Source organism: Pantherophis guttatus, chromosome 11 (genome assembly GCF_059756535.1).
Source record: "Pantherophis guttatus breed Tessera chromosome 11, ASM5975653v1, whole genome shotgun sequence".
NCBI classification, from domain to species: Eukaryota; Metazoa; Chordata; class Lepidosauria; order Squamata; family Colubridae; genus Pantherophis; species Pantherophis guttatus.
The window spans coordinates 9,539,732-9,565,443 of record NC_142073.1 but is presented as its reverse complement, the minus strand read 5'-3'; the positions used below and the strand labels follow the sequence as shown (position 1 = coordinate 9,565,443).

At 38.0% G+C, this 25,712-nt stretch overlaps 1 protein-coding gene across 21 annotated transcripts in view; it reads right to left on the bottom strand.

The window, feature by feature from the left end:
* Positions 1 to 25,712, bottom strand: part of ZNF536 (zinc finger protein 536) — a 444,743-nt gene that overhangs the window by 135,758 nt on the left and 283,273 nt on the right. For 18 of the 21 annotated variants that reach the window (XM_087877031.1, XM_060681614.2, XM_087877037.1 and 15 more), the window contains one exon: positions 18,099 to 19,661. In XM_087877031.1, coding sequence (XP_087733157.1) covers positions 18,099 to 19,661 — 1,563 coding nt within the window. Of the gene's footprint in view, positions 1 to 6,615; positions 9,323 to 16,641; positions 17,278 to 18,098; positions 19,662 to 25,712 lie in introns of those variants that run through there. The other 3 variants (XM_087877035.1, XM_087877040.1, XM_087877029.1) reach the window with 3 other exon arrangements.

Here is a 25,712-nt window from a genome sequence, read left to right as displayed (position 1 = left end):
AGGAATCCTTTTTATAAAGCTATGTAGTCCAAACAAAAAGGAAAAAAAAATCTGAATTTAAGACATTGCATTCTGACCACAAGGAAAACAACCACTGCCATCTGCTTCTTTTCCTTCCTTCCTTCCTTCTTAACAAATCTAAGATGTCCCTGTCTTATATGAGGGGAAACAAATCTTCCTTTGAAGTAGATGCTTGGAATAAGTATAGTATTTGTTATAGAATCTAGGAGTAGTATGTGTTTGAAGTGGTGCCACCCAGACATTTTATAAATGATTTTGCCTTCCAGTTCTCAACCCATATCGCAAAAGACTATTTACTTTTAAAATTTCCTTCAAAGAAGAACAGAATTTCAATGAAACTTTCCAAGTCTGGAATAGGGTCTTCTTGCATATTTCATGATGTGATGCTCAAGAATGATTTAGGACCATGATGGCAAACCTACGGTATGTGAGCCAGAGGTGGCACACAAAGCTCTCTCTGTGAACACACGTATGTCGCCAGCTGCTCTTCTGATTTCCGGTGAGCACATGCCAGAGGTAGGTTTCAGCAGGTTCGGAGAACTGGTAGCAGAAATTTTGAGCAGTTCGGAGAACCCGTAGTAAAAATGCTGACTGGCTCTGCCCCCATCTATTCTCTGCCTCCCAAGTCCCAGCTGATCAGGAGGAAATGGGGATTTTGCAGTAACCTTCCCTTGGAGTGGGGTAGGAATGGAGTTTTACAGTATCCTTCCCCTGCCACGCCCACCAAGCCACACCCACAGAACGGGGAGTAAAAAATTTTGAAACCCATCACTGGCACTTGTGCACTGGCCAGCTGGTCTTCACAGGTGCCGGAGCACCAGAAAATGGCCCGAAAAACTGCCAAAAAACAGGCTGTTTTCAGGCCATTTTCAGGCTGTTTTTCATGCTGTTTTTCGGGCCATTTTCAAGCCATTTTGGGGGCTGTTTCCTGGCTGTTTTTCTGTCCATTTTTGACCGAAAAACAGCCCCAAAACAGCCAAAAAATGGCCCCAAACCAGTCTGAAAACCAATGCCTGAAAAACAGCCGAAAAACAGGCATGATCTGGTCTTTGAGTTTCTGGTGCTCTGGCGCATGCACATACATGCACGTTCCGGTTTGGGCACTTGGTGCCAAAAAGGTTTGCCATCACTGGTTTAGGAATATCCTTGGCTTCCGTTCTCCAATCTTTTCTCCAGGAGTCTGAAAATGATCCCATTGCCAAGAAGCTCAAGGAATCATCTCATTGGACCTTTCCAGATTGAGGTTTTGCTAGAAAGCAAGAAAGATAGAATAAAAACCTCCGGGAGATTTATACGGGCAACTAACACAGGCAGACTAGAAATATCACTAGATGAGATACTTACCGTTTGCCATTACTGAAATGCATGTGGGTAACGGACTCGTACAACGAATGATTGCAGCTGTTTCATTTTTGCCCCGTTGCACCTTCTGGAGGATATGTGAAATTTCACTGCAAGGATTAGTACCATGTGCAGCACCAAAAATTCTGATCATGGCTGGAGTAACTATATCCTGTCAATCAAGTCCTAATTCACCTGGGTTACACTTATGCTCATTAAAATCACTGTAATACGTACACTGGCCCTTTTGTGAGAACGGCGCCAGTCAAGTGAGAACAACAGTATCTATAGTTTTGCCTTCTTCGAGAAAAGCAGAATGATCCAGGGTATCCTAACATATTTGGTCTGAGGAATGCATTAATTAATTAATTAAAATCTAAGATATTTGTATCCTAATTTCTCCCTTATTGTGTACAGTTTATAGAAATAGAATTAAATAATACTCGGTCTTTAAATGGAGTTTAACTCGAATGGATGTGTTGATGGAATATTTTATTTTGCTCTTATTAATTGCTGCCTTTGATGTGATTCCACATTTTGGAGATTACTATATTGTCAATATATGCCTAAAATTGCTTGCAATATCTTTTTTTTTTTTTAAATCTGAAATAATACAGCATAAACTAAATAGAAGGTGATGGACTTCTATTATCTATTAGAAGGTGATGGACTTCTATTGTCTTATTGTTCTATTATCATACATAAATTCACCAAGAATATATGGATAACTAACTGCATTGGCCATTGTTGAGAAATCCAACTCTTTATTCTGTTAAGAGAAAAAAAAAAAGAACGTCCTTTCAAATAGAAGAGATTAATGGGATAATCATACAGCTAAGAAGGGGAAAAGGGGGCACAATGGCTCAGTGGTTAAAGACACTAAGCTTGTCAGCTAGAAAGCTGACAGCTTGGCTTGGAGACCCGAGTGGGTGAGCTCCCATCCTTGCCCGAGCTCTTGTCCACCTAGCAGTTCGAAAGCAGGCCAGTGCAAGTAGATAAATAGGTACCACTTTGATGGGAAAGTAACAGTGTTCTGTGCACCTCAGCAAATATAGTCATGCTGGCCACATGATGGAACATCTTCGGACAATGCTAGGTTCTTCAGTTAAGAAATGGAGGTGAGCACCGCCCCTTAGAATCGGACACAATTGGACAGGAAAAACCTTTACCTTTAAGGATGGGAAAGAGTACACTCTCTCCTTTAAATGTAGATGGGTTCCAGAGCTGAAGTTGAAGAAACTAAGAATGGAATGCAGAACCGTATATTTTTTGCAACAAGTCAGTTTCCATCAGAAAGGAAGTTGTATTCTTACACAAGAGGTTAACCATGCATGGATGTGAAGTCCATTAATCTTGCATAGAAAAAAGAAGGGTAAAGGCATTTGGACCAAAGCGATTGATCAATTTCCCTTTTCTAGCTCCTAATTTTTTTTCAGTTTTTGCAGAGACTTGTGAATGATTGAAAGTTTGCAACTTTGCTGAATTAAAGGTCAGTGGCTGTAGCAGAGGTCTTGTGCCCACGAGTACTACATTCTGGTCAATGTAGTGCATGTATCTGGAGTGCTACAAGTGTTCGGATTAGCCTGCATTTTTCTGAAATGCCTTAAAATTCAAACCAGCCAGAAGAATTTCTCTGTGTATTTGAAATATCCTACTCCTGGGGGAAAAAAAAAGTTTTATTTAACAGGAAGCCTTGTGAAGGGAGATACTATATCCATCTGTAACCCCGCCCAATTAAAATATTAGATTGAAAATACACATGGAAAAGAAATTCCCATGGGAATAATGGAATTAAATTAAGATTGCAATCTTAAACCACTGTTCTAAAGTAATGTTTCTGGAGGTTACTGGACATTGCTTCTGGCCTGAATGGATTTCATCTGAACACATTCAACCCTGGCCACAATAGGAGAACAATAAAAGGATTCAAAATTCCAGTGTACCTTAATTAATTTCAGTTCCTGGGGTAGTGTTGAGAATTGGATTTTCAACTGTGTGATTGATTTCACAATGAATTCACTAGAATTTGTTTCTTGTTTTCAAGGGGTTCTTTAGTTATCAAACACTACTTATTTCTGCTCCATTTTGGCATTCAAAATGCTGATTGTCTGAGCTAATTCTGCAGTATGTTGGTTTCCCCCACCCCCCACCCTTTATGCAGTGGTGGGATTCAGTCAGTTCGCACCACTTCGGGAGAACCGGTTGTTAACTTTCTGAGCAGTTTGGCAAACTGGTTGTTGGAAGAAATCATTAGGGCAGAGAACCGGTTGTTAAATTACTTGAATCCCATCACTGCCCTTATGGAAATGTCTAAGGCAACCAAAGTGTATTATAATCCTCTGGACTAAACGAATGGACTTCCATATGCAGGTAGGTGAGAATTATTTCATCTCTGCTCTGCCTTGTAAAAGATCTTCTACCCCCACATCTAAATACCCAGCTCCTAATTCTAAAAGCAATTTCCTGGCAAAGGAAGAAGTTCTTCAAGAAATGGAAGACCAAGCCATCGTAAATTTACAAACTTATTACCCAGTTCTAATAGTTCATTGTATTGACATTCTACTGCAAAGCAACCCAATGTTTCAGCCGACGTAAATTAGCATACAAAAGCAACAGTTGGGTAAAATCTTAGGATGAATTAGTGTGTCATGAAAGAGTGTACATGTTTGTGACTTCCTTTGAACTCAACTGGAAATAATTCATTTTTTTAAATTTATGGCTTGTTTGAGGTATTTTTTTGGGTGGGTGGGTGATATAAGTGAAGGTCTTTAGAAAGATATTTGGGGTTGTTTTTTTCCCCATCATGAATCAGTTCTCTTTACTTTAAGAAGTAATTTAGAATGTGCATTCAAAACCACTGCAAGCTGTTAAGTTGAAAAATCAATGACTTCCATTTGTCAAAGCAATACTTATCAACAGCCTGAGAAGTGCTCTATTCTTCGTGTTATTTTTTTTTTTTCGTTAAGGAAATAAATCTCTAAACAAAATGTCACCAAATGTATATGTGGATCACTTATAGCTGATATGTAATTGAAAAAAAACCCACAGAAAAATGTTCTGGGTTAGTTTCAAAAGCCAAATGAGATCCTTTTACAATGGTGACATAGCTTTTGTGACCCAGTGTTCTGATTTCAGCTGCGTTGTTAAAAGCATCATATGTGATTAAGTAGAACTCCAATACACAAATATTCCATTGTGCAGCTGGGATATAATCTTGTCATTCTTACAACCAATAAAATACAGAGACTCCGGTTGAGGAGTGAAGATGTTATTTACAGCTTCAACCTTCTGACTTTTTTTCAGCGTTGGATGTTTTTGTTTAAAAGGATTGCTATCCAGGGGAAGTGCTGTGTGTGTGTGTGTGTGTGTGTGTGTGTGTGTGTGTGTGTGTGTGAGAGAGAGAGAGAGAGAGAGAGAGAGAGAGAGAGAGAGAGAAAGAGATAGAAAGAGACAGAGAGAAGAAGGAGAGAGTGAGAGAGAGTGAGAAGAGATGGAGGGAGAGACAGAGAGAGATACAGAGAGAGACACACACACAGAGAGAGAGAGACAGAGAGAGACAGAGAAAGAGAAAGAGAGAGAGAGAAAGGAGAGAGAGGGGAGAGAGGGAGGGAGACACACAGAGAGAGACAGAGACAGAGAGACAGTGAAAGCGAGAGAGAGAGAGAGAGGAGAGAGAGGGGAGGGAGAGAGAGAGGAGAAGAGACGAGAGAGAAGAGAGGAGAGAGACAGACAGACAGAGAAAGAGACAGAGAAAGAGATAGAATGAGAGAGAACAAGGAGAGAGGGGGGAGGGAGGGAGGGAGAGAGAGAGAACAATCTCACACTGAGTCTGGATAAATGTTAGTTATCTCACAAATGCTGTATTATATTTCCAAGCATTCCAAAATAATATAATTGTTCAACTGGTGAACTACAGATTTTTCTCAGTATGACACAGAACACTTAAATGTCAGGTCCTGACTCATGGTGTTTGGATGGTATTAAAAAAAAAAAATAACCTACCAATGTGTTATTCAAAACTGACAGCATTAAGAGATTGAAGGGGAGGAGGAAGAGAACAGAAACATAATTAGGAGATAAGCCACTGAAAAAGTTCTCTGGCTGATAAGAGGTATAGGCTAAATTCTTCTGGCAAGCTACAGGTTCCCATCAGTATCAGCAGAAGGGTCATGATGGGTATTCCAGTACGGTTCATATCTCTGCCACCATTATGTTCTTCTCCCTTTGCCAAGTTTAAACCTGAAAATTTGACATTGTGCCCTTCAAAATTTCCTATGAATTGGAAATGGGGAATCGGCGGTAGACTTCTGCCTGGACTGTACCTCCTGCTACAGCCAGGAAAAAAAAAAACTTGTAAATATGTTACCCAACAGAAAAGAGAATGGGAAAAGCCTGGAAAGAGATAGGTGGAAAAAAAAGGAGAATTGATCTGCCTCTTCCCTCTTTATCTGGCATCACATGAATCTTCAGCACTCTTAAGTCCTGCTCAGTTATGCTTGGTGTCCTGCCATGAAAGTAGAGTTCATCTCCAAGGCATTTTCTCAGACCCACTTAAACACAGGCTTCTTTCATCAATTATTAAGTTATTAAGTTGTAGGGAAGGGAAGGGAAGGGAAGAAGGGAAGAAGGAAAGGAAAGGAAAGGAAAGGAAAGGAAAAGAAAGAAGAGAAGGGAAGGGAAGGGAAGGGAAGGGAAGGGAAAGGAAGGGAGGGGAAGGGAAGGGAAGGGAGGGGAGGGGAGGGGAGAGGAGAGGAGAGGAGAGGAGAGGAGAGGAGAGGAGAGGAAAGGAAAGGAAAGGAAAGGAAAGGAAAGGAAAGGAAAGGAAAGGAAAGGGAAGGAAAGGGAAGGAAAGGGAGAGGAGAGGACAGGAGAGGAGAGGAGAGGAGAGGAGAGGAGAGGAGAGGAGAGGAAAGGAAAGGAAAGGAAAGGAAAGGAAAGGAAAGGAAAGGAAAGGAAAGGAAAGGAAAGGAAAGGAAAGGAAAGGGAAGGAAAGGGAGAGGAGAGGACAGGAGAGGAGAGGAGAGGAAAGGAAAGGAAAGGAAAGGAAAGGAAAGGAAAGGAAAGGAAAATGGCTTGCAACTTTTACACAAGGTAGTTGGGGGAAAAAAACCCAACCAGTTGCTCTGCTCAGTTTTCTGTTTAAAAAAAAGAAAAAGAAAAGAAAGAAATAAGCACTTCAAGCCGGATTTTGTCTTTCAGTTTTTTTGGCAGTTCAGCTGTCGAGTGAATTAACAAAATGAGTCCAAACTATACTAATGTTTAACAGCTTTTTAATTTTATTAGCAACACCAAGATAAATTATTGAAGCATTGTTTTTAGTATTGTTTTACATTCCATTCAGAAATGACCTAACTTGGAACTCCATATACATTTAAAGATAAAGTGTGACACTTATTCAGAAAGCAACAATTATTAAAACTTACATGCCTTCATTACCAAGAAACCTTAATATATTTTCTAATTACTTCCAACAATACTCTATTTCAAAGCACATGATAACCCAGCAGAAGTTTACACATTTCACTTCAATCACAGGTTTTAAACTGTGGTCCTCAGTATGTTATGCATTGAATTTCACTGTCATTTCTTGACGAAGGAAAAAAAATAATAATAACTCAGTACTCAACATATTAAACTGGAAGCATTTCTCAAAAGAATATGAAAAAAGATAACTACAATCATTTTTCCTCTCCTAAAGTATTACAAAATTTGAAACTAGTTCAAACTGAAGTAGAAATGACAATAAATAACCTTTTAAAAAGGAAGGAAACTTTTCACTTGTATGGAAATCCATACTTCTAAACTCATATGCCTACATTACAGAACATATATAAACCCTTTCATTTCGTATTGCTGCAATTACATGTTATAGTGAACACACATTATAATTCCTACTGACAAATATATAGAAATTCCTCTTTGATTTAAAGAGTTAACAGAGCAACAGGTATAATTACACTTGTGCCAAGTGACATGATAATTTAGGAACAAGAAGGGGAAGGGGGAAAAAAAAGCAGCAATTCAGAAATGCAACAAGATTACACATTTTTACAAGAATAAAAGGAAATCCAAAATAGCTGTTCTTATTTATTTATTTATTTTTTTATTAAAAAAAAGTTATTGGGGTCTCTATATATGACATAAAAATTCGGATCAAAACAATGACAAAGGACTGTTTCATAATGTTGAATGACTGATGTCCCCGTCTCACTCCACACATCTGAATATCCTACTGATTTCAATAAGAATTACACATGAATAGTTTTCTGCTAGATTAGAACCTACATCTTTAGGCTATTTGTGGTTTAGCGTGATAACAATTTAAGTTATACAAAACCATGGTTTGAATACAGTACTGTAAATACTTATAGTTGTATTGCGACTAAAAGAACAATGAATTAGATCAAAGTCTAATGTTTCTCAGTTTTTGGTACACTTGGATTAGATCAGGGCAGTCCAACCTTGGCAACTTTTAAGACCTGTGGACTTCAACTCCCAAAATGGTTGAAGTCCACAAGTCTTAAGGTTGCCAAGATTGGACTCCCCTGGAATGGAGATATCATATGTCCCATATTTTGAAGAACTGGCCCTGATCCTGCTTTGAAAGACTACAGTTGAATAATCTAGAATGCTAAAAACAAATTATTGTTGCTGAATTGTCTGAAATACAATCTCATGTAACTTTTTAAAAAAAAAAATCTTCCAAAACTAAAGTTTCATTATCTTATAGCTGCAATTTGAATTACATACACATAGATGCTCGAGTTCGTAGTCTTAAGACATTGAATATTTTGGTCATAATAATTCCCCAAGAAATCAGATCACACCTACTACTGCACTGTATTCTTATCTACAGTCTTAAAATTGAATGGCATATAAAAGAATACTAGAAGCTGTTTGTCTGTGCGTAGAACTGGATGCAATGGGGTTGTTACACTTCTATCTAGAAGTGACTACAGCTTGAATGTGCTTGAAAGTGGAAGGCACAAAGACTGTCACTGAATGAGTGCTCTGGAAGTACAGAAATTGCTTTGATCAAAACATCATCCTTTACCACAAGATTGGATCCTCTCCTTACATAATTGTTCCCTTTTCTGCATTTGAAATGTCTTCAACAAATGAGCTCCTAGATTTACACTATGGAGAAATGGAATCTGATTCTCACTTCTTCTCCTTTACACTCATTCTAAATAACTACAGAGTAATGAACATGTTAAGTGTTGCTTGTTTTGGATGAAAGATGCGTATCTGTCTCTGGAAACTGGGACAAACAAACAAAAAAAATTGCTGGATTTTTCCAGTCAATTTCCCAGTTCTGAATCGGAAAAAGCAGGGGAGCCTTTGACCATAGCCAAACATTCTAACTTTAATATTTGTCAGAAGACTCATTGCACTCTAACAAAACAAATGTATTTAATGTTAAAGAATGGTGAAGTCAAACCTCCCCAATATTGCAAGTGTCCCCGGATGAAAGCTTGGCTTCTCTGCTAGGAAGTCACTGTTGATTCCGACAGTAGCTTTTTGAGCCAAAAATGTGCAGCAAAAAGGAAAGTAACATAAACAAGGCTAAATGTCAACAGTGTTTGCAGACTTACTGACACCATCCATTTGTTTGTACTGAAATGACTAGTGAACCATTTGGCAAATGCTGTGCTAGACACAGATCGGTCCTTTTATCCAGGAGTGCAAACTTCATTGGGCTGTTGGCATTCAACCTAATTAAAAAAAAGGAGGAAGGCCATTTGAGTTTGGTTGGATATTGCCACGCAAATAGCAATGCATTATCTACAACAGCAGCTGAAGGCCCAAGACAAGGAGCCAACTTTTAGTCTCGGTTGATCTAGACAAACCCAAGGAGCAACTTCATGAGGAGCAAAGAAACTTGCATCAGAAGGAGGACCTCAAGGAGTTGGCTAAGAGTCAAGGGCATCATCGAAATCTCTCCCAATGGCGAATAATTCTGCAAAAATAAGGGTGCTTCTTAGAAGATGGGAAATATATTTATGAGTGTGTATGTGTATGCTCGAAAGGGATAGATCATCATACACAGTTGTTTCCCCCAGGGGGACATTTATCCAGCATTATACACCGAGAGTGACATTTAGATCACAAAAGTGCCTACCTGTTAGATATGCATGCTGAAGGCACAAATCTCTTTCTTGGGAAAAATGGTTTTTTAGGGGGTGAATCTATGCTTGCTATTTAAAAGAAAAACTCATATAAAATATTCCTAAAATAAATTGGTTGGAGGGCAGTTTAAACATGATACCTTATGCAGTAATAAGAGTATGGATTTTATTGAATTGTGCCCTCTCCCTAGTGTGTTATACTAAGATCTGAAATAATACGAGCTTGCTCAATAGTCCTTTACTAATTCTTCTTGTGGTTTAAATTTAACATGAAAATCTCTACATACCTTACCATGACCCTGGCAAACAACATTCACTTTTGGAAACAATGGAATGCAGGAATAAAGTTTGAGAGAAACTAAAGACTCAGAAATGGGGGAGGGGGGAGGGGAAGTACGACAGACAAAAAAATAATCAGCTAGGCTCTAACTGTCTAAAAAGGCACATCAGGTTTGGTATGTTAGTAGGCGGTAGAAGCAGATTGTGATATTATCTGCAAATTTCTAGATGCAGAGCAACCTCAGGCATGGAAGAGGAACATCTCTCAAAAGCATTAATCTATAATAAATTGGGGTATCCCTATTCCTACAGTATTCAGTTTTCAGTGCACTACAACTAATATAAGGGATGCAGTGGCTCAGCAGCTAAGACGCTGAGCTTGTCGATCAGATGGTCGGCTGTTCGGCGGTTCGAATCCCTAGTGCTGTGTAACGGGGTGAGTTCCCGTTACTTGTCCCAGCTTTGCCAACCTAGCAGTTTGAAAGCACATAAAAAAAATGCAAGTAGAAAAATAGGGACCACCTTTGGTGGGAAGGTAACAGCGTTCCGTGCACCTTTGGTGTTGAGTCATGCCGGCCATATGACCACGGAGACGTCTTCAGACAGTGCTGGCTCTTCGGCTTTGAAATGGAGATGAGCACCACCCCCTAGAGTCAGGAACGACTAGAACGCATGTGCGGGGGAACCTTTACCTTCACCTTACTACTAATATTGTATTTATATCCTTTCTAAGAAAAACCTATAAGGTACAATATGTCTAGTTCTCAAGGAAAGAAAGGATCTATTTAGTTAATGCCAGCCAACACCAAGTGCTGTGAAATAGATTCATGAAGAAAAAAATGTTTAGACTCATCTCCCGCCCTTCCTTGGAAATACAATTTTGAATGCCAATTCATAATATTAATTAAAATAATAAGTAGTCAGCAGATACGGAATGAAATACACAATATTCTATTAAATACACCTGCTTGATGTGATAAGAGTGCTATCTGGGAAAGCGGACCAATAATATCTAGTAAAACCACAAAGTTGCCATCATATAAACCAAAATGTGTCCTAAAATGAATGATTAACTATTCTATTATTAAGAAAGTCACATCTTGATACCACAGTTCCAGTCCAATTGGATCCAGCTATTTTTAGGAATTGAACTATGGTTCCAAAAAATTAGAGAAATGTTGGATGGAAGAAAGTAGCCCTGATGATACTTGGAAATGAGCATCAATGACTAATTCAGAAAATCATAGGTTATTTTACAAATAGCACCAACTGTAACTGAAAGTTTGGGAAATACAGCAGTTCAAAAGTCAGGGAAGAATTTGATTGTTTCTCTAAAATAAGTGTAGTCAAAGGGAAATCCTTGACGTTACATAGCTGTAACTAGATTTATTTTGGTGCTGCATAGAGGCAAAGCAGTATTAATGGCACTATCAACCAATCTGAATATTTTTTTTTGAAGAGAACGATTCAAGAGCAGCCTATGTTCTCCTAAAAGTGTGCCTATTTTACAACAACAAAATGTTCCCTAAGAAAGGTTTAATTTTATACTTGCAGGATTAAATCAAAATCTTTAGGGAAGATCAAAACCTTTTATTGTCTTATTGAAGCCTTATTTGCAGCAGCGGTTAAAGAAACTTCAAACAACCAAAGCCCTTGGGGGTGGAAAACACCCAAATTGATATAGAATACAGCTCTCTTGTCAAACAATGAAATAATACCTGGTATTTGTATAATTCTCTTTTTAACAGAATAACAGAGCTGGAAGGGACCTTGGAGGTCTTCTAGTCCAACCCCCTGCTCAAGCAGGAGAACTTATATCTTTTCATACAAATGGCTGCCCAGTCTCTTCTTAAAAAACCTCAAGTAATGGAGCACCAACAACTTCTAAAGGCAAGCCTCTAGACAATACTCAACAATCACTGGTTGATTGTTCTCACTGTTAGGAAAGCACTCACAACTTCTGGAAGCAAGTCTGAAGGCAAGTTATTTTTCCAAAACAAGTGCTTTGTAAGCATTCAGCAATTTAACTTTCCAATGTACGTTTCAGGATGTCTAATACTGCTATTTCTGTTTATCAAAGTTGAATTGAATTGAACTCCCTAATTAAGGCAAGAACACCAGAAAGTTATTGGGGAGGATTGGATGCACCAAGTGTCAAGTTTCCGAAAGATGTCCTCATTAATTCATGAGCCATGATCCAAACTTCAAAGGAAATATATTCATTTATTAGGAGCAACATTCCGGCAATACTCGGATGCAGTTAGGACTGATCCTACCTAGATTTACGTTCCCCTATGACCCTGTCTCTCCCCTCCTCTCTGGCCATGTCATAAATCACATTCTCCAATTAACCACTTTGGCTGGCTGTGAAACCTAACACCCTCCTTCTGATTGCTGTCAGGAAGAATGTATGGAATTCACTTCGGTTCTCCCTCCTTCCTGCTCATGGCAACTTGAAAGCTTTGCAAGTTGACACCAAGTAGATCTGACCAGTGATGGGATTCAAGTAATTTAACAACCGGTTTTCTGCCCTAATGATTTCTTCCAACAACCAATTTGCCAAACTGTTCAGAAAGTTAACAACTGGTTCTCCCGAAGTGGTGTGAACTGGCTGAATCCCACCACTGGATCTGACCCATGCCAGGAAACCTAGCTAACACACTTTGGTGGGTTATTTCATACTCAGAAACTTATATCCAAAGGGAGGGTTTCTAAATGTGAACGATTCTTGATTTGACGGAGGTTTCCATGCATAGAGCTGTAAATACGAAGTCCCACTGCTTCTACATGTTTGTATGATATTGACAGATAATGGGATAGGTTGCCTAACGAGAAACGGTCAGAGGACACAACTACTCCAATTAGCTGTATTCTCCTCTCTGTGTTTCTGCTAATCGCTTAAAGATGCTTTGGAAGAACAGAACAGAACAGAACAGAACAGAACAGAACAGAACAGAACAGAACAGAACAGGAACTTAAAGGACTCCTAGTCCAGTCCCCTATGAGATCCTACATCATTTCAGACAAGTGGCTGTCCAATCTCTTCTTAAAACCTCCAACGATGAAGCACCCACAATTTCTGAAGGCAAGCTGTTCCATTGAAATGGTGGAAGTGGTGTGAAATGGAGAAGTGATGTCTACTAAACATCGTAATCTGAAGTATATAGTGGTTCACAGCCTCTCATACCTTTGCATACAAAGCACACACGTAAACATACATCCTATTTTGCATATCATAAAGTATCTTTCAAATAAGATCCATTCCTTACAGCCAGCTTTGGGTCAATAAAAGCATTATACAGTATGCTAATGTGGCTTTCAGGATAGATGGAATTCCTACAGTGATCTGTCTATCTCCAACTCAAAATAAACTTTTTGCTTTAGGTTCATTTCATGAAATTTAAAACCAAATCAAACAAAACAGAAAGTCATCCCACTGGATTTCACACTAAACTATTCCAAACTTGCTGGCTACTTCAACAATTTATGTGAAGCATAACTGAATGAAAGCACAGACTCCTTGTGCCATTAATGAGCCTGATGTATGATGCTGAGTTGAAAATAAAGTAAAACACAAGTAAATGTGTGTGTGTGTGGCATGTGTGTACAAATCTGGGTCAACTGCTCTTTTACAATGTAATATATGACTAAACCATAGTTAGTTTAATGAAAGACAGTGGAACCAAACTCATCGTTATGTTAATGAAGATTCAATCATCCAAGCTAAAAGTGTCTAAAGGTTGAAACATGCCAACTGGACCAAACTTCGTTAATCTGAGATGTTTCATTGCATCTCCTTTGGCCTGGATGATTGAGTCTTCATTGACATGTTGCAACCCATTTTGGAACCCCTGGAAGAGTTGGTACATTCCAACCCCTGGAAGAGTTGGTAGATTCCAACCATTCTCTGACTCTCTGCCTAACTAATTTTGCTCTGACTGATGAAGTTGCTTGGATGAGCAACTTATTATTGCTTTGAATTTTCTGCTAATGCCCATGGTACCAGCAAATACATGATATAATTATAATCTCCCAAAATGTACAGATAAAACTTGAATGCTGAAAGCAGGGAAACAACTGATTATTATGTGAACTAGTAACCATTGTTATCTGAGTTAGGAGTCAAGAGGATGTGATTGAGGGATGAGCCTGTTTCTCTACATAGAGTATTAATAAAGATAGTATTTTAACTGATTGTTCCACCATTGCATTCACCATTAATTGAATCATATATGATTAAAATCATAAGGCCAATGAAGATAATTGGGGGAACAAGGTGAAATGAATGCGAAACATTATCCCAGATGTTATCCCAACTTAAATAAAAGAATGTCCCTATTATATAAACTGAGTTTCACAATCTGGATTTGCACTATCAGGAACATTTTAATTCACCAACTAGAAATGAGCAGAAACATTATATTTAATAAGTCCTCTATTTTATAACCTGAGATTCCAAATAATTGTGTGCCTCATCCCAAAGTTTTCGGTATAAGCCCCAAACTAAAAATTGTTATCAAATTGCATTTATTAATATCACCAAAAGAGAAACCATTAATTATATTAACTATATTTAATTTGAACTAAATTTAGAAGTTAATTCAATTAAAGCAATTTAATTAATTTCTTTTGTCCCAGTCCTGCCCTCTACTCTTTTTTTCAACCCAATAGTATGTCAGAAAGAAATTAAGTAAAGGGACTATCTGTCCATTTGTCCATCCATTAGCAGAGTAACTCTACAGAAACATAACAAAACCAGACCAGATTTGGTGTGGAGAGAAAGATTGCTCAAGGGAAAGATTGAAAAGGAAGGAAGGAAGGAAGGAAGGAAGGGAGAGAAAGAAAGAAAGAAAGAAAGAAAGAAGGAAGGAAGGAAGGAAGGAAGGAAGAAAGAAAGAAAGAAAGAAAGAAAGAAAGAAAGAAAGAAAGAAAGAAAGAAAGAAAGAAAGAAAGAAAGAAAGAAAGACTGAGGTAAAAAAAATCCAGGAAACATTTTCTCCAACACTTCCCTATTGAAGAAACAGTTGGGTAAGAGCTCATAATGTTGCCTTCTGCTCTATTCTAAGACTCCTTTGCCCTTCCTTTCTGGTCATATGACTGAGAATAGAACTGTTTTTAATAGGCTGGAAAAAAATTGCAGAAGTTAAATCTATTTTTCAAATTTCTACAGTATATAGCCTACCCTTTCCATTCTAACAAGTATTCAAGCTAACTAATATTTCTTCACAAGTCGGTTGTGAAAAGATGGTTGATCTTTATTATGGGTAAGAAAAACACATTTTCACCTTGAATGCTCTTGGGTTTTCCCAGGGTAGGAACCTGTGGATCCCATGTTTCTCAGCAGCAAATACATACCAAGAAAAACACATGGTGAATACCCATAATTGATCTACTGAACTGTGAAGCAATATTGAATTTTGTCTGTACTCTATTTGAAGACAATGGGATCTACGGTAGGTTAGTCATAAAGGAAGGCAATAAGGATTGCATTAGCATCCCATTGGCCAAGAAGCTGATTGAATTGGGTTGAAAAGAATGTGGATGAAAATATTTGCTTAGCTTAGTGATATCTGACATTAGTCTTCTATTAGAAGCTTCCAAGCGATTGGCTTCTTTAAACCTTCTAAATTCAACTCAAGCAGCGGTGATTTTCTCTTTTGCCTCCCACCCCCTGACCCAGATTGGTTTACATTTAAATGATACCTTAGCTGCAAATCTAATAACATGTTTTGAATGAATACCCATTGAAGGTTCATCCCTTATTACTGTTGTTTACAGGTGCCCTTCGAGAAAAGCATGCTTTTGGAGCACTAAACATCACAAAACACCAACCAGCAAATATTTTCTGGTTTCTATCAGGAAATCCCATCAATCCGCTTCTCAATGAGCAGACCAAACAAGAATCCTGTCCAGAGAGTAGCTGAGAAATATATAGAGGAGGAAGAGGAGGGGAAAGGATATTATACTTCAATAGAAACTAAGATTAAACTTTGCCCTGAAATTAGCAACTCGGAAAGTTCCTATTTTAGTTTCTTTGGGCAGTCCCCCTTTTTTAGAACGATGAAATGGAATAGCTATTAAAAGGAGAGAAACTGGGGCTTTTAATTTGCATAACATTAACAGCTGTCAATATTTTTCAAACTGTCAGAAATCCCACAGTGGGCATTTTTTTCTCCTACCCTCCCCCCACTTTAAAAAAAAAAGAATTTGAAAAATATTCTTTGCTCTGCATAGTTACAGATTCTGGGCTTAGAATGGCAAATGTGATCAGTCCCGAATTCCCAGAATGCAATACATTATCGGTCCATGCAATGTGTAACTTCAGCTAATTCTTGAAACTATATATATCTATGACCTGATGCCTTAAATGTCAAGAATCCAGAAGCTCAATTTTTTTTTCTCTCTCTCTCTCTCCTTTTAAATCAAAAATAATACTCGTGGGTGAATTTGAACATATCCTTCAGATGGCTTGCCAGATATATAGCAAAGGACTAGTTCTGATGTCTCATTTGATCTATTTATTCTTCTAAGTGGAAAATAAAGAATCAGAGAAGGGGAAACCAATTTGAAACCTCTCCTGTATTTATTCAATTCTAATTCAGTTTTTTTAAAAAATCTACCATGGAGACCTCTCCCTTGATAGAAAAACTTCCAATTTAGGAAATCAATGGGGTCACATTTTTGGAACCAACACCGTGGTATATTTTTGAGTTTGAATGCTGTTTGAAGGATGTGGGTTTGTGAATCGCAAATTTGAGAGGAATGGCATCAGTTGTCTCTCCAACAACTATTTGTAAACTGCTTTCTCTTGTTTTACCCGCTGATGCTCATTAGATGAATTTAAGACTGTGTGCTTTTGCTTTGTTAAGACTTTTTCTTCTTGATGCTGTGCTATCAGAATTTATTTTGGATCTGACAAACTGAAGCATTTCATTGCATGCGCAGCTGGTCTTCAAAGCATTCCTTTCATGATAGAAGGAGTGGTATCCATCTAGCAAAACTATGAATGCATTTATATGCTCCCCACCCATCTCCAAACTGGCGCTGGAACATCAGATTATCACTTGCTTTTGGGTAACAATCACCACTAACTCGGTGGAATATTGACTCATGCTTTGTGCAGTTCTTTCTAATCTTGAAGAGTGTAAAAGGAGATATTAAAAGATAGATTAATAGAATCCTCGGATCTCCATGTTTGTGTCATTTTGCATCAGAAGGGGTTCCAGGAGCACTATGAGCCTATTTCTTTGCTGATGGGTTATAGGGTGATCAAAGGGAGGGAAAAAAAACCTCTTAACTAAAATAAGTAATGAATAAAAAGAGTATTACATTTCTCTGTGGATATTGGAGTCCCCAAGTGGTGGCTCTCAGGAAAACTTCCAAATCTGCCCACGATCAAAATCCATCATGCCAAAACTATATGGCAATTGTGTGTGTGTGTTATGTCACACGTTGAACTTCTTCACCCTGGCTACACAATTTGTCAACTCCGTATACTCAGCACAATCTAGAAAAAAAAACATCCTGCCATTTGGTGACTCCAAAAAATCATACCTGACTGCAAAATAGTAACTATATAAATATACTCAAGAATAATGATGATTTTGGATTATTATTTTTTTTACAATTTAATATACGTGTCTATCATATCCATTATATTATTTGATGATCACACTATTTCCAATAAGAAAACTGAAAGGGTTTAATTTTTGAAATTAATGAAAGATTCCTGTCTGATGAGGACTTTCAAAATTCCCCTATAAAAATATAAATACATATTGGAATAGCTGACTGGATTTTTTTTAATTTTTTAGTGTTATACCCTTATATAACATAAAGAATTTTTTGGGGTGTGGTGAGGAGAGAGAGAAGCACATTTGGCTAAGGCTTAACAAAGTGTCCAGTGTCTTTTCCTCAGTTCAGATGCTGAAAAGTTTGCAAGTTACCACATCAGTTTTTTTTTTTTAAGTAAAAAATAAAAAAATAAAACCAAATCAGAATGCTAAAACATTGGAGCAGCAAATGTCCCAATCACATATTATAAATACAATCCTCTTATATTACTGCTAATCTAATTTAAAAGTACATGAACGTAATTTTTTTTTTTTTGAATGGCCTGGACCAGATTAAAAGGCCACGCTCTTCCACAGAAGCACCATTTATAGTCAACAGAGATCCATGCTCTAGAACAAAGGAGACGTTTATCTCATCATGTTTAGACATTTCTGAAAGCCGAATTTTCTAACAAATATAACTAAACTGACTTAGTCATTTTGTATGAGTTTTTTTTTTTCTGAAATGGTCTGAAAGAAGGATTCTAAAACTTACCACACAAGTCAGGCCTCTTGATATATCCACTACTTCCTGTGCTACTACTCAGTCCATTAAAGGCTGCTAAGCCATCAGAGCTGTAGGCTCTTAGGACCGACAGCATGTTTACTTGCTTCTCCAGGACTTGTGGGGTTGACGTCGGTTCGGGTTTCATTACTACTTGTGCGGCTTCGTGGGGGGAAAGCAGATTCAAAGTGTGCCATTGCTTTTCAGAAGACGGCAAAGGAGAAAGGAGTCCTTGTGAGTTTTTGGAGGCTACGGAGCTTTGTAGGCTGTCTCCTCTGTCACTGCTATCTTTGCTTGGATTGGGCAAGGGTTGGTTCATAAGGTCAGCTTCGGGCTCAAGGTCATCCTCATCGATCGTTTCTTCCTTGGAAGACTCCATATCTTCAGAGGATGCAATGTCGGACAGGTCATCAGTAGCATTTTTATTCATGGGGTCGGAAAGCATCATGGGTGGGTCATCTTCAGACTGGGTTTTGAGGTCCATGTCCGCAGTGGTACAAGAATTGTGTGCTCCGCCGATGCCAGAGTAGACGCCAAATTGCTTATAGAAGTCAGCGGCAAAATTATAAAAAGTGGAGTCCACGTGACCAGGCCACGAGGAATTCTTTTGTTCTCCAGGAGAATCCTTGGGTCCCTGGGTCATTCTTTCAGAAGCATCCACTTGAGCTATCAGATTTGAAACTGCTGAATCTTTATTGGACTGTAAAGAAATGGGCAGCAGGTTGGCTTTATTGGTTGAAGCCACGGCCTCTCTAGGTTGGTCTTTACCATTTCTCATTGATCCTAAAACACCATCTTTACGCTTTGCTTTGCCTAAATGATTGGCTTGAAGGTGAAGAGCCATTAGTTCCATAGAAGATGTTGTGAAGGAGCAAAACAAGCAGCCGTGCCAAGCGATATTGTCTTGAACAGTAATGGATGAACCTGGAAGACTGCCGGCATCTGGCCTGACAGAGAGATCAAGAGGTTCATACTGTGATTTTTCTGTTTTTCTCTGTTTAATGGGCACCTTTTCCTCACTAGTCTCTGAACCCAAAAGTTTTGCAGAAAGGCAACTGGACAGGACTTTGTCTTTCTTTTCTTTTTCTTTCTTTAAGGAACTGAGGACGAAGCTGTCCATAAAAGCTTGAAGAGACCCTTGGAAGTTCACTCCGTTTCCAACCATACTATGATATGCTCGGCCTAGGTCAGAAAAACGTGTCCCTTTGCAAGGTGTGTCCTTCATGTTATCGGAAGAAACCTCAGAGGAGATTCCAACTGAATGCCCTGGGTGTTCTCCTGGAGAAAGCATTCCTGGTGACCACTGTTGAGATCCCATCCCACTTCGGAAATCTATGCCAGGAAGACCCTTGAAAGCTCCTCTCAGTACTTCAGGTCTCACAAACATGGATCCTTTACTTGATGTTTCTTCTTTGTGCTCTTGACTTTGAGACTGCCCAGAGAGGGATCCAGCGCCATTCTGCCTCTCTCGGTGATGTCGCTCCAGGTGGTATTTCAATGACGCAGATTGGGTACCAGCATAATCACAGTGGGGGCATTTGTAAGGTTTCTCACCTGCAATTATCAAAAGGCAAATTTACTGGAGGGGGAAAAAAATGAAACGAAACGCAAGAGCTTTACACTTCTACAATAATAATGGCCACCACGAACCTTCCCCCCCCCAAGGTAATTTCTTCCTTAATATTAAATTAAAATTTTAAAGGTCTCCCCCCACTTTTAAACAGCGTTCTACAAACGTGACACGCTATAAGCACACAATCAACCATCTTTTCTTTAACCTAATATGCTAAAGCTGCTGTAGAATTAGAAGCTATGATTATGAAAATGAAGCAACACCATTCCACACCGTGATCATTAAAAGTACAAGCAGAGGGCAGTGGGTGGGAGGAGAGAGAGAGAGAGAAAGAAAGAGAGAGAGAGACAAAATATATAACAAATGGATGACTGCAATGTTTTTCTGTATACAATAGCACTAAAATTTGTTTAAATTATACACATGGAAACCATTTTTAAACCTAAAAATTTTATGGCACTGTTACGCAAGACTGAAATGAATGATTTAAGTCTTGCTCTGCAGTAAATCATGGATATAATTAGCAAATGGCATTCTGCACAAGTAATTTATCATTATTTGGAGGGCACCATTCCAGAAGGATTCAAGGATCTGCAGACCTGCTGCATTGTTTCCAAATAAAGAACTATAAATATGGTTTCTATAAAATATTAATACGATTTTAGTGCATTGCAATTGCATCGGGCTAAGAACATATAGTTAAGATAAAAGGTAGTCGATAAAAATTAAAGAGAAAAAGAGTAATAAAAAGGTACAAAATAGTTTCTGTTGCCCTGAAATTAATATTATCTACTGGTGCGTTTTGTGGTGGGTTTTTTTTTTTTTTTTTTTGCAGTGCTTTAAATTTGCACTAATGGTTCCTCTATTGTATACTGGTAAAATCTGTAATTTACCTATAATAAGATATCTTTCCAAGAGTAAGAGTTGGCTTAAGCTGCATTCTAAAATACATACCATGTTTTTGGTTTGATATTTTATTTTAGTGCAAAGCCCATTTGGTTCTTTGTTTTTGATTGCAAAGAAGTGTAGGTGTCCTCCAGCACATATGTGAAATATTTACAGGCATTCACATGTACACCCCCAAAAAGAAAAGCTGGGTAAAGAAACAGAAATGTAAATATATAGGAGTGTTGCTTGAGCAGCTATCAAGTGATTCTTTATAAGACCTGACTGCTGGACTTGTCACTGAAACAGACAGCAGTCTGACAGTCTTAGAAGCTTCTTTTAATGGTGTTCTGTCAATAACAACAATTATTTTTCTGAGCAATCTAAATAACAAGGACATTTCTTTCTTCTCTGAAGTGATTTAAACATTAAGACAAGCCATCTGTGAACTGTGTACCCTAACGTTGTTTCTTCATTTTCTACTTCTCTCATCTGTCCCCATGTCACCAAAAAATAAAATACATACATACATACAGTCCTCTCTAGGCAATTTACAAAGTCAGCATATTGTCCCCAACAATCATTTTACCAACCTCAGTAGGATGGAAGGCTGAGTCACCCTTGAGCCAGTCAGGATTGAACTCCTGGCAGTGGGATGCAGGGTTAGCCCGCAGTACTGCATTCTAACCACTGCACCACCATGGCTCTTTATTCTTATGCAGATGTGTTCATCTCCTTCACTTATGAGTGAAGGGAAGAAGAAAGTTGGACTGGCAGCTCCTAGAATTTCCACTTCAAGAAAGTTGGACTGGCAGCTCCTAGAATTTCTAGGTAGCAAAGTGATTTTCAGCAAAAAAAACCTGGGAGTTATCGTCCCCAAAACATGGGTATTTAGTGGGTGCCATGTTGGAAACAGACACAGCTTAAATGTGTATCTCTTAAAACACAAACATGAAAGACATTCTAAGTAGTTTCAAGAGAGAACGGTGACAATGTGGAGGAGGAAGTTTGACATTTGAACCTCTCCAGGGCTTCACAATTTACTGGTGAAGAAACTAAAAGGCCTATCACATTTTATTTTGTGTCTAGTCTTCTCTAAAAATAAATAAAAAAAATAAAAAACTTTCAAACAGTGGGTTTACTGGACTTTCCAACATATATATGGAGGGGCCTGAAGGAGTAACTACTAAGGATGTGGAATGCCAAGGCCAAAGTGGTCCCAGTGGTGACTTGGAGCTATTACTCCTAAACTGGATAGGGGCTCCAACAGATTGCAGGAACCACATCAGAACTCTCTGCCCAGAAGGACATAGTCCTGGGAAAACTAAGAAACTGCACAAAACCTTCAAACTCCCACCTATGTTTGCTTATTTAACACTGCCATTATTAACGAATCATTCTTTTGTGACTCAGTTGTTTTTTTCTGTTATTTCACTGTACTGCTTTTCTAAGTTCTAATCCTTGAAGTCTACACCAATGACCAACAGTTAGTCCATCCGGACAAAACGTCCTTCTGAATTTTGTTCTACTTCCTAGCTTGAAGGCATACAAGGCACTTAGCAAAATGTGAGGTATTTGACAAACTTTAATTGAATAAAATTTGAATTGAATGCATATTATTCTGCCTGCAAATGCAAAAACCATCTCCAGTCAAAATGTGCATTAATGTGGAACAGGGATAGAAAATATTTTTGAATGCGGAATTAACATGAGCCAAAAATAGATACAGCTTTCCTGGTAAGGATTTATATCCAAAATATTCAACACCTATAAAAGTACTACATTTCCGTGACTGTCTTAAAAGGTGTCTTGAGTGTACTGTATGGTTTATAAATAAGTGCAGAGTCCAAACTTTCAAAGACAGTTGAACTGGGCAATTATGGGAATTACATTTCAAGAATTTTTGGAGGTCCCGTTCTATGGAAGGCTGCCTTACGCTGAATGAGGCCATTTTTCCATTTATTTGTCTGCATTTGAGTAAACAACCTAATGTTTTGGACTGCAAATCCCATAATCCTTTATCATTCACCATGCTGCTCTGGGTTGCTGGAAGTTGATCAAAATAGGGAAAAGCTGTCACATTACCCATTTAACTGTCCAGTTTTAATTAGAGGTCTTCTCCAACTCTGTCCGGAAAGTGGTATCCTAAGCCTTCGAGGCCTATCGTTTATCCTCAAGAATTAAAATTACTAATATATCACCGAATAATGAAATGAACAAGTAAACGTCCCTTGATAGATTCTAATACACATACTGAACCACTCTGTGTGCATTTTTAAAAGCCATTCAATCAATTAATAAGATATTGATAATCTATTTCATCAATGGCAAGAGAAGGTATTTCAGAAAAGAACTGCAGCATGGTTTAATTACTTCATTATTCTGCCCTGTTCCTACTCAGTAATTTCTTTTATCATTCTAATCACTCACTTCACACTTTTGAAACCAAATGGAATATCAAAGGTTCTGTGGGATTATTTTTGGATCGTGCACATGTTCCCCACATAGCTCATCTGTTTGTCAGAAATACAAATTGCATTTTGACTCTTTTTTACTCCCTTGCTACCATGAAATATGCAAACCAAAAACAAAGGGGAAAAAAAAAAGATATAAGATTCTTATTTCTATTACATTCTGTTCTGTTGCACAACTATCTGGATAATATTTAAACCTTCCTCATCATCTTCTTTCCTTTCTTCTTTTTTTTTTTTCCCAGCAAAGCCACATAATTGAATTTAAATCCTATGCTGAATATTTATTTAGTCTATATATTTTTACATAGTTAATATTAGAAGAAATAAATATGGATGCTCCTTAGCTCTGAAGCTCCAGTATATTAATATAAACTGTACAGTCATTTCCTCTAAAGCGCATATATATATATATATGTGTGTGTGTATATATGTTGCAAACCTGAAGACTTTTTACACAGCTGCTTATTGCTAAACAGTGTCTTGTCCAGAAGGGGACAATCTGTGTCTCTAATTGCTGTCAGTGAAGCTGAGATTCATTATGTGACTTTCCCATTAAAATGTGAGCATTAATTTGTATAATGAAATATCACCCACTGCAGCGTTCATTAGCCCCACTGTATACACCACCACATTGTTAGCTACCTAGAAACTGTAGTTAATTCCACTAATGGATATTTCCCTACTTAGTGTTTGGTAGGAAATATATACCGTTAACATTACCTTTTAAACTTTTAAGTTTATTTAAATTCAATCAATTATTTTCGACAAAAGTTTGGGATGTCATTAAATCGAGGGAAGGCGAGTGGTATAATATTTAGGATGGAGTTATCTGGAGAAACAGATAAGAAATGGGGGAAGGAAAAATCTTTTTAACTCAATTGTGAATATATTTTTTTTTTAAAAGCCAGTAACAAAAGTGTTTCTGCTCCTGGTGCACGAGGCCATTTTCTTCAATTATGTTTCTAATCCATCTTGCCTCTGTAAATATGGTTAGTAGATATTTCCAGGAGATGGCATGAGTTGAGTTTATTTCTGTCAACGTCATACTGAGTATTCCTCAGACACATGACAACTATCTGTAGCAATTTTAAGAAGAGACTGTAATTTCCGATTAGGAACAATCCTGTCGATCTGTTTTCAACTCATAGATCATCATCTGAACTCGGGCGAATCACACCAAGTGTAAAAAAAAAAAAAAACTACTTTGGGGAAGGAAGGAAGAAAAGTGTGTGAGAGAAAAAAAGACAGAAAAATAATAGGAAAAAGTGTCTTTGTTTGGAAGCAGATTTAAGAAGCCTATTTAGAGAGCTACCATTGCCTAGTCTTGAGTGACATTGGCATTTATCCCAATATTACTGTATGTGGACTACTGGGGACATAATGGCGGACTGAAGAGGAGCTGATGAACATTGTGGAACAAGAAGTGGTGAACAGATCAGCACCTCACAAATTCTTCACACAGAGGCTTCCCATACGAAGACCATAAAACAGTTGTCTCCAAGGGGTTTTGGAGCTTTGGGAGTCAAGGGAAAAATCAACTTTCATTCATTTCAAGCGTTCGTATGAACAAACAAAGAAACAAAAAGTGGCCTTTTAGTTACAATGAAAGATTATGAAGAAGTATTTAATTAGCCGTCTGTCTGTCTGTCTGTCTGTCTGTCTGTCTATATCTATTGCCTATCAATCATCTATCTGTCTGACTGTCTGTCCGTCCATCCATCCATCCATCCATCCATCATCTATCATCATCATCTGTCTGTCTGTCTATCTATTGTATCTATCTATCGATTTATCTATCTATCTATTATCTATCTATCTATCTATCTATCTATCTGTCTGTCTGTCTGTCTGTCTGTCTGTCTGTCTATCTATCTATCTATCTATCTATCATCGCCACTCATCTCACATAAATGACATTTGGTTGCTTACAATTGAATATATAAAAACAATAAAATACATGCTATAAAATAAAACAAACAAACAAACATCATAAACAACCATCAATAAAGCCCAGAGACCATCTCTATCACTCTCTTGGGAGCCCAGTCCTGGGAAGAAAACCAAGTTTTTTAGGGCCTTGTGAAAAGACCAGCAGCAGAGTCTAACAGTCCTTGTTTTACATGTAAACATTTGAACAGAATGAACTATATACAACGTGAATGAAATTTTTAGTGTACTGTAGATTACGTTTTCTAATTCATTCTCCTCAGTGCGCTGCAGCTGCCCTACCAGATACATCTCTTACATTCTTTTCCTAACATGGCCTCTAAGAAAACCCTGAGGGCACAGTGGTGCAAGAGGGCCTTTGTCTCAAATTGTTATGAGGAAGCATCTAGTGACTCTCTTCCTGAGTGTAATAGGTTGTAATCGTGATAATTAGTCAACAATAGCTTTTTCTTTTTAAAACCATCCCACGGAGTGGATGAGCGCATCTTGTAATAGTGACTTTCATAGTTAATTTCATAATATGGGCTGTCCAGTCTGTCTGTCAGTTCTCCAGAACAAATCTGGATTCCAATACTTGGGGTGAAAAAAACAAACTTCATTCCATTGCCTCACAATCTTAGAGAATTTTATTCCTATCTATCACTTCACTTTTTTATTGGTTTTGTTGAAAATATAACCCCAGACTAACACTTACATACTTTCTAAGATGCAAAACCAGAATGGTTC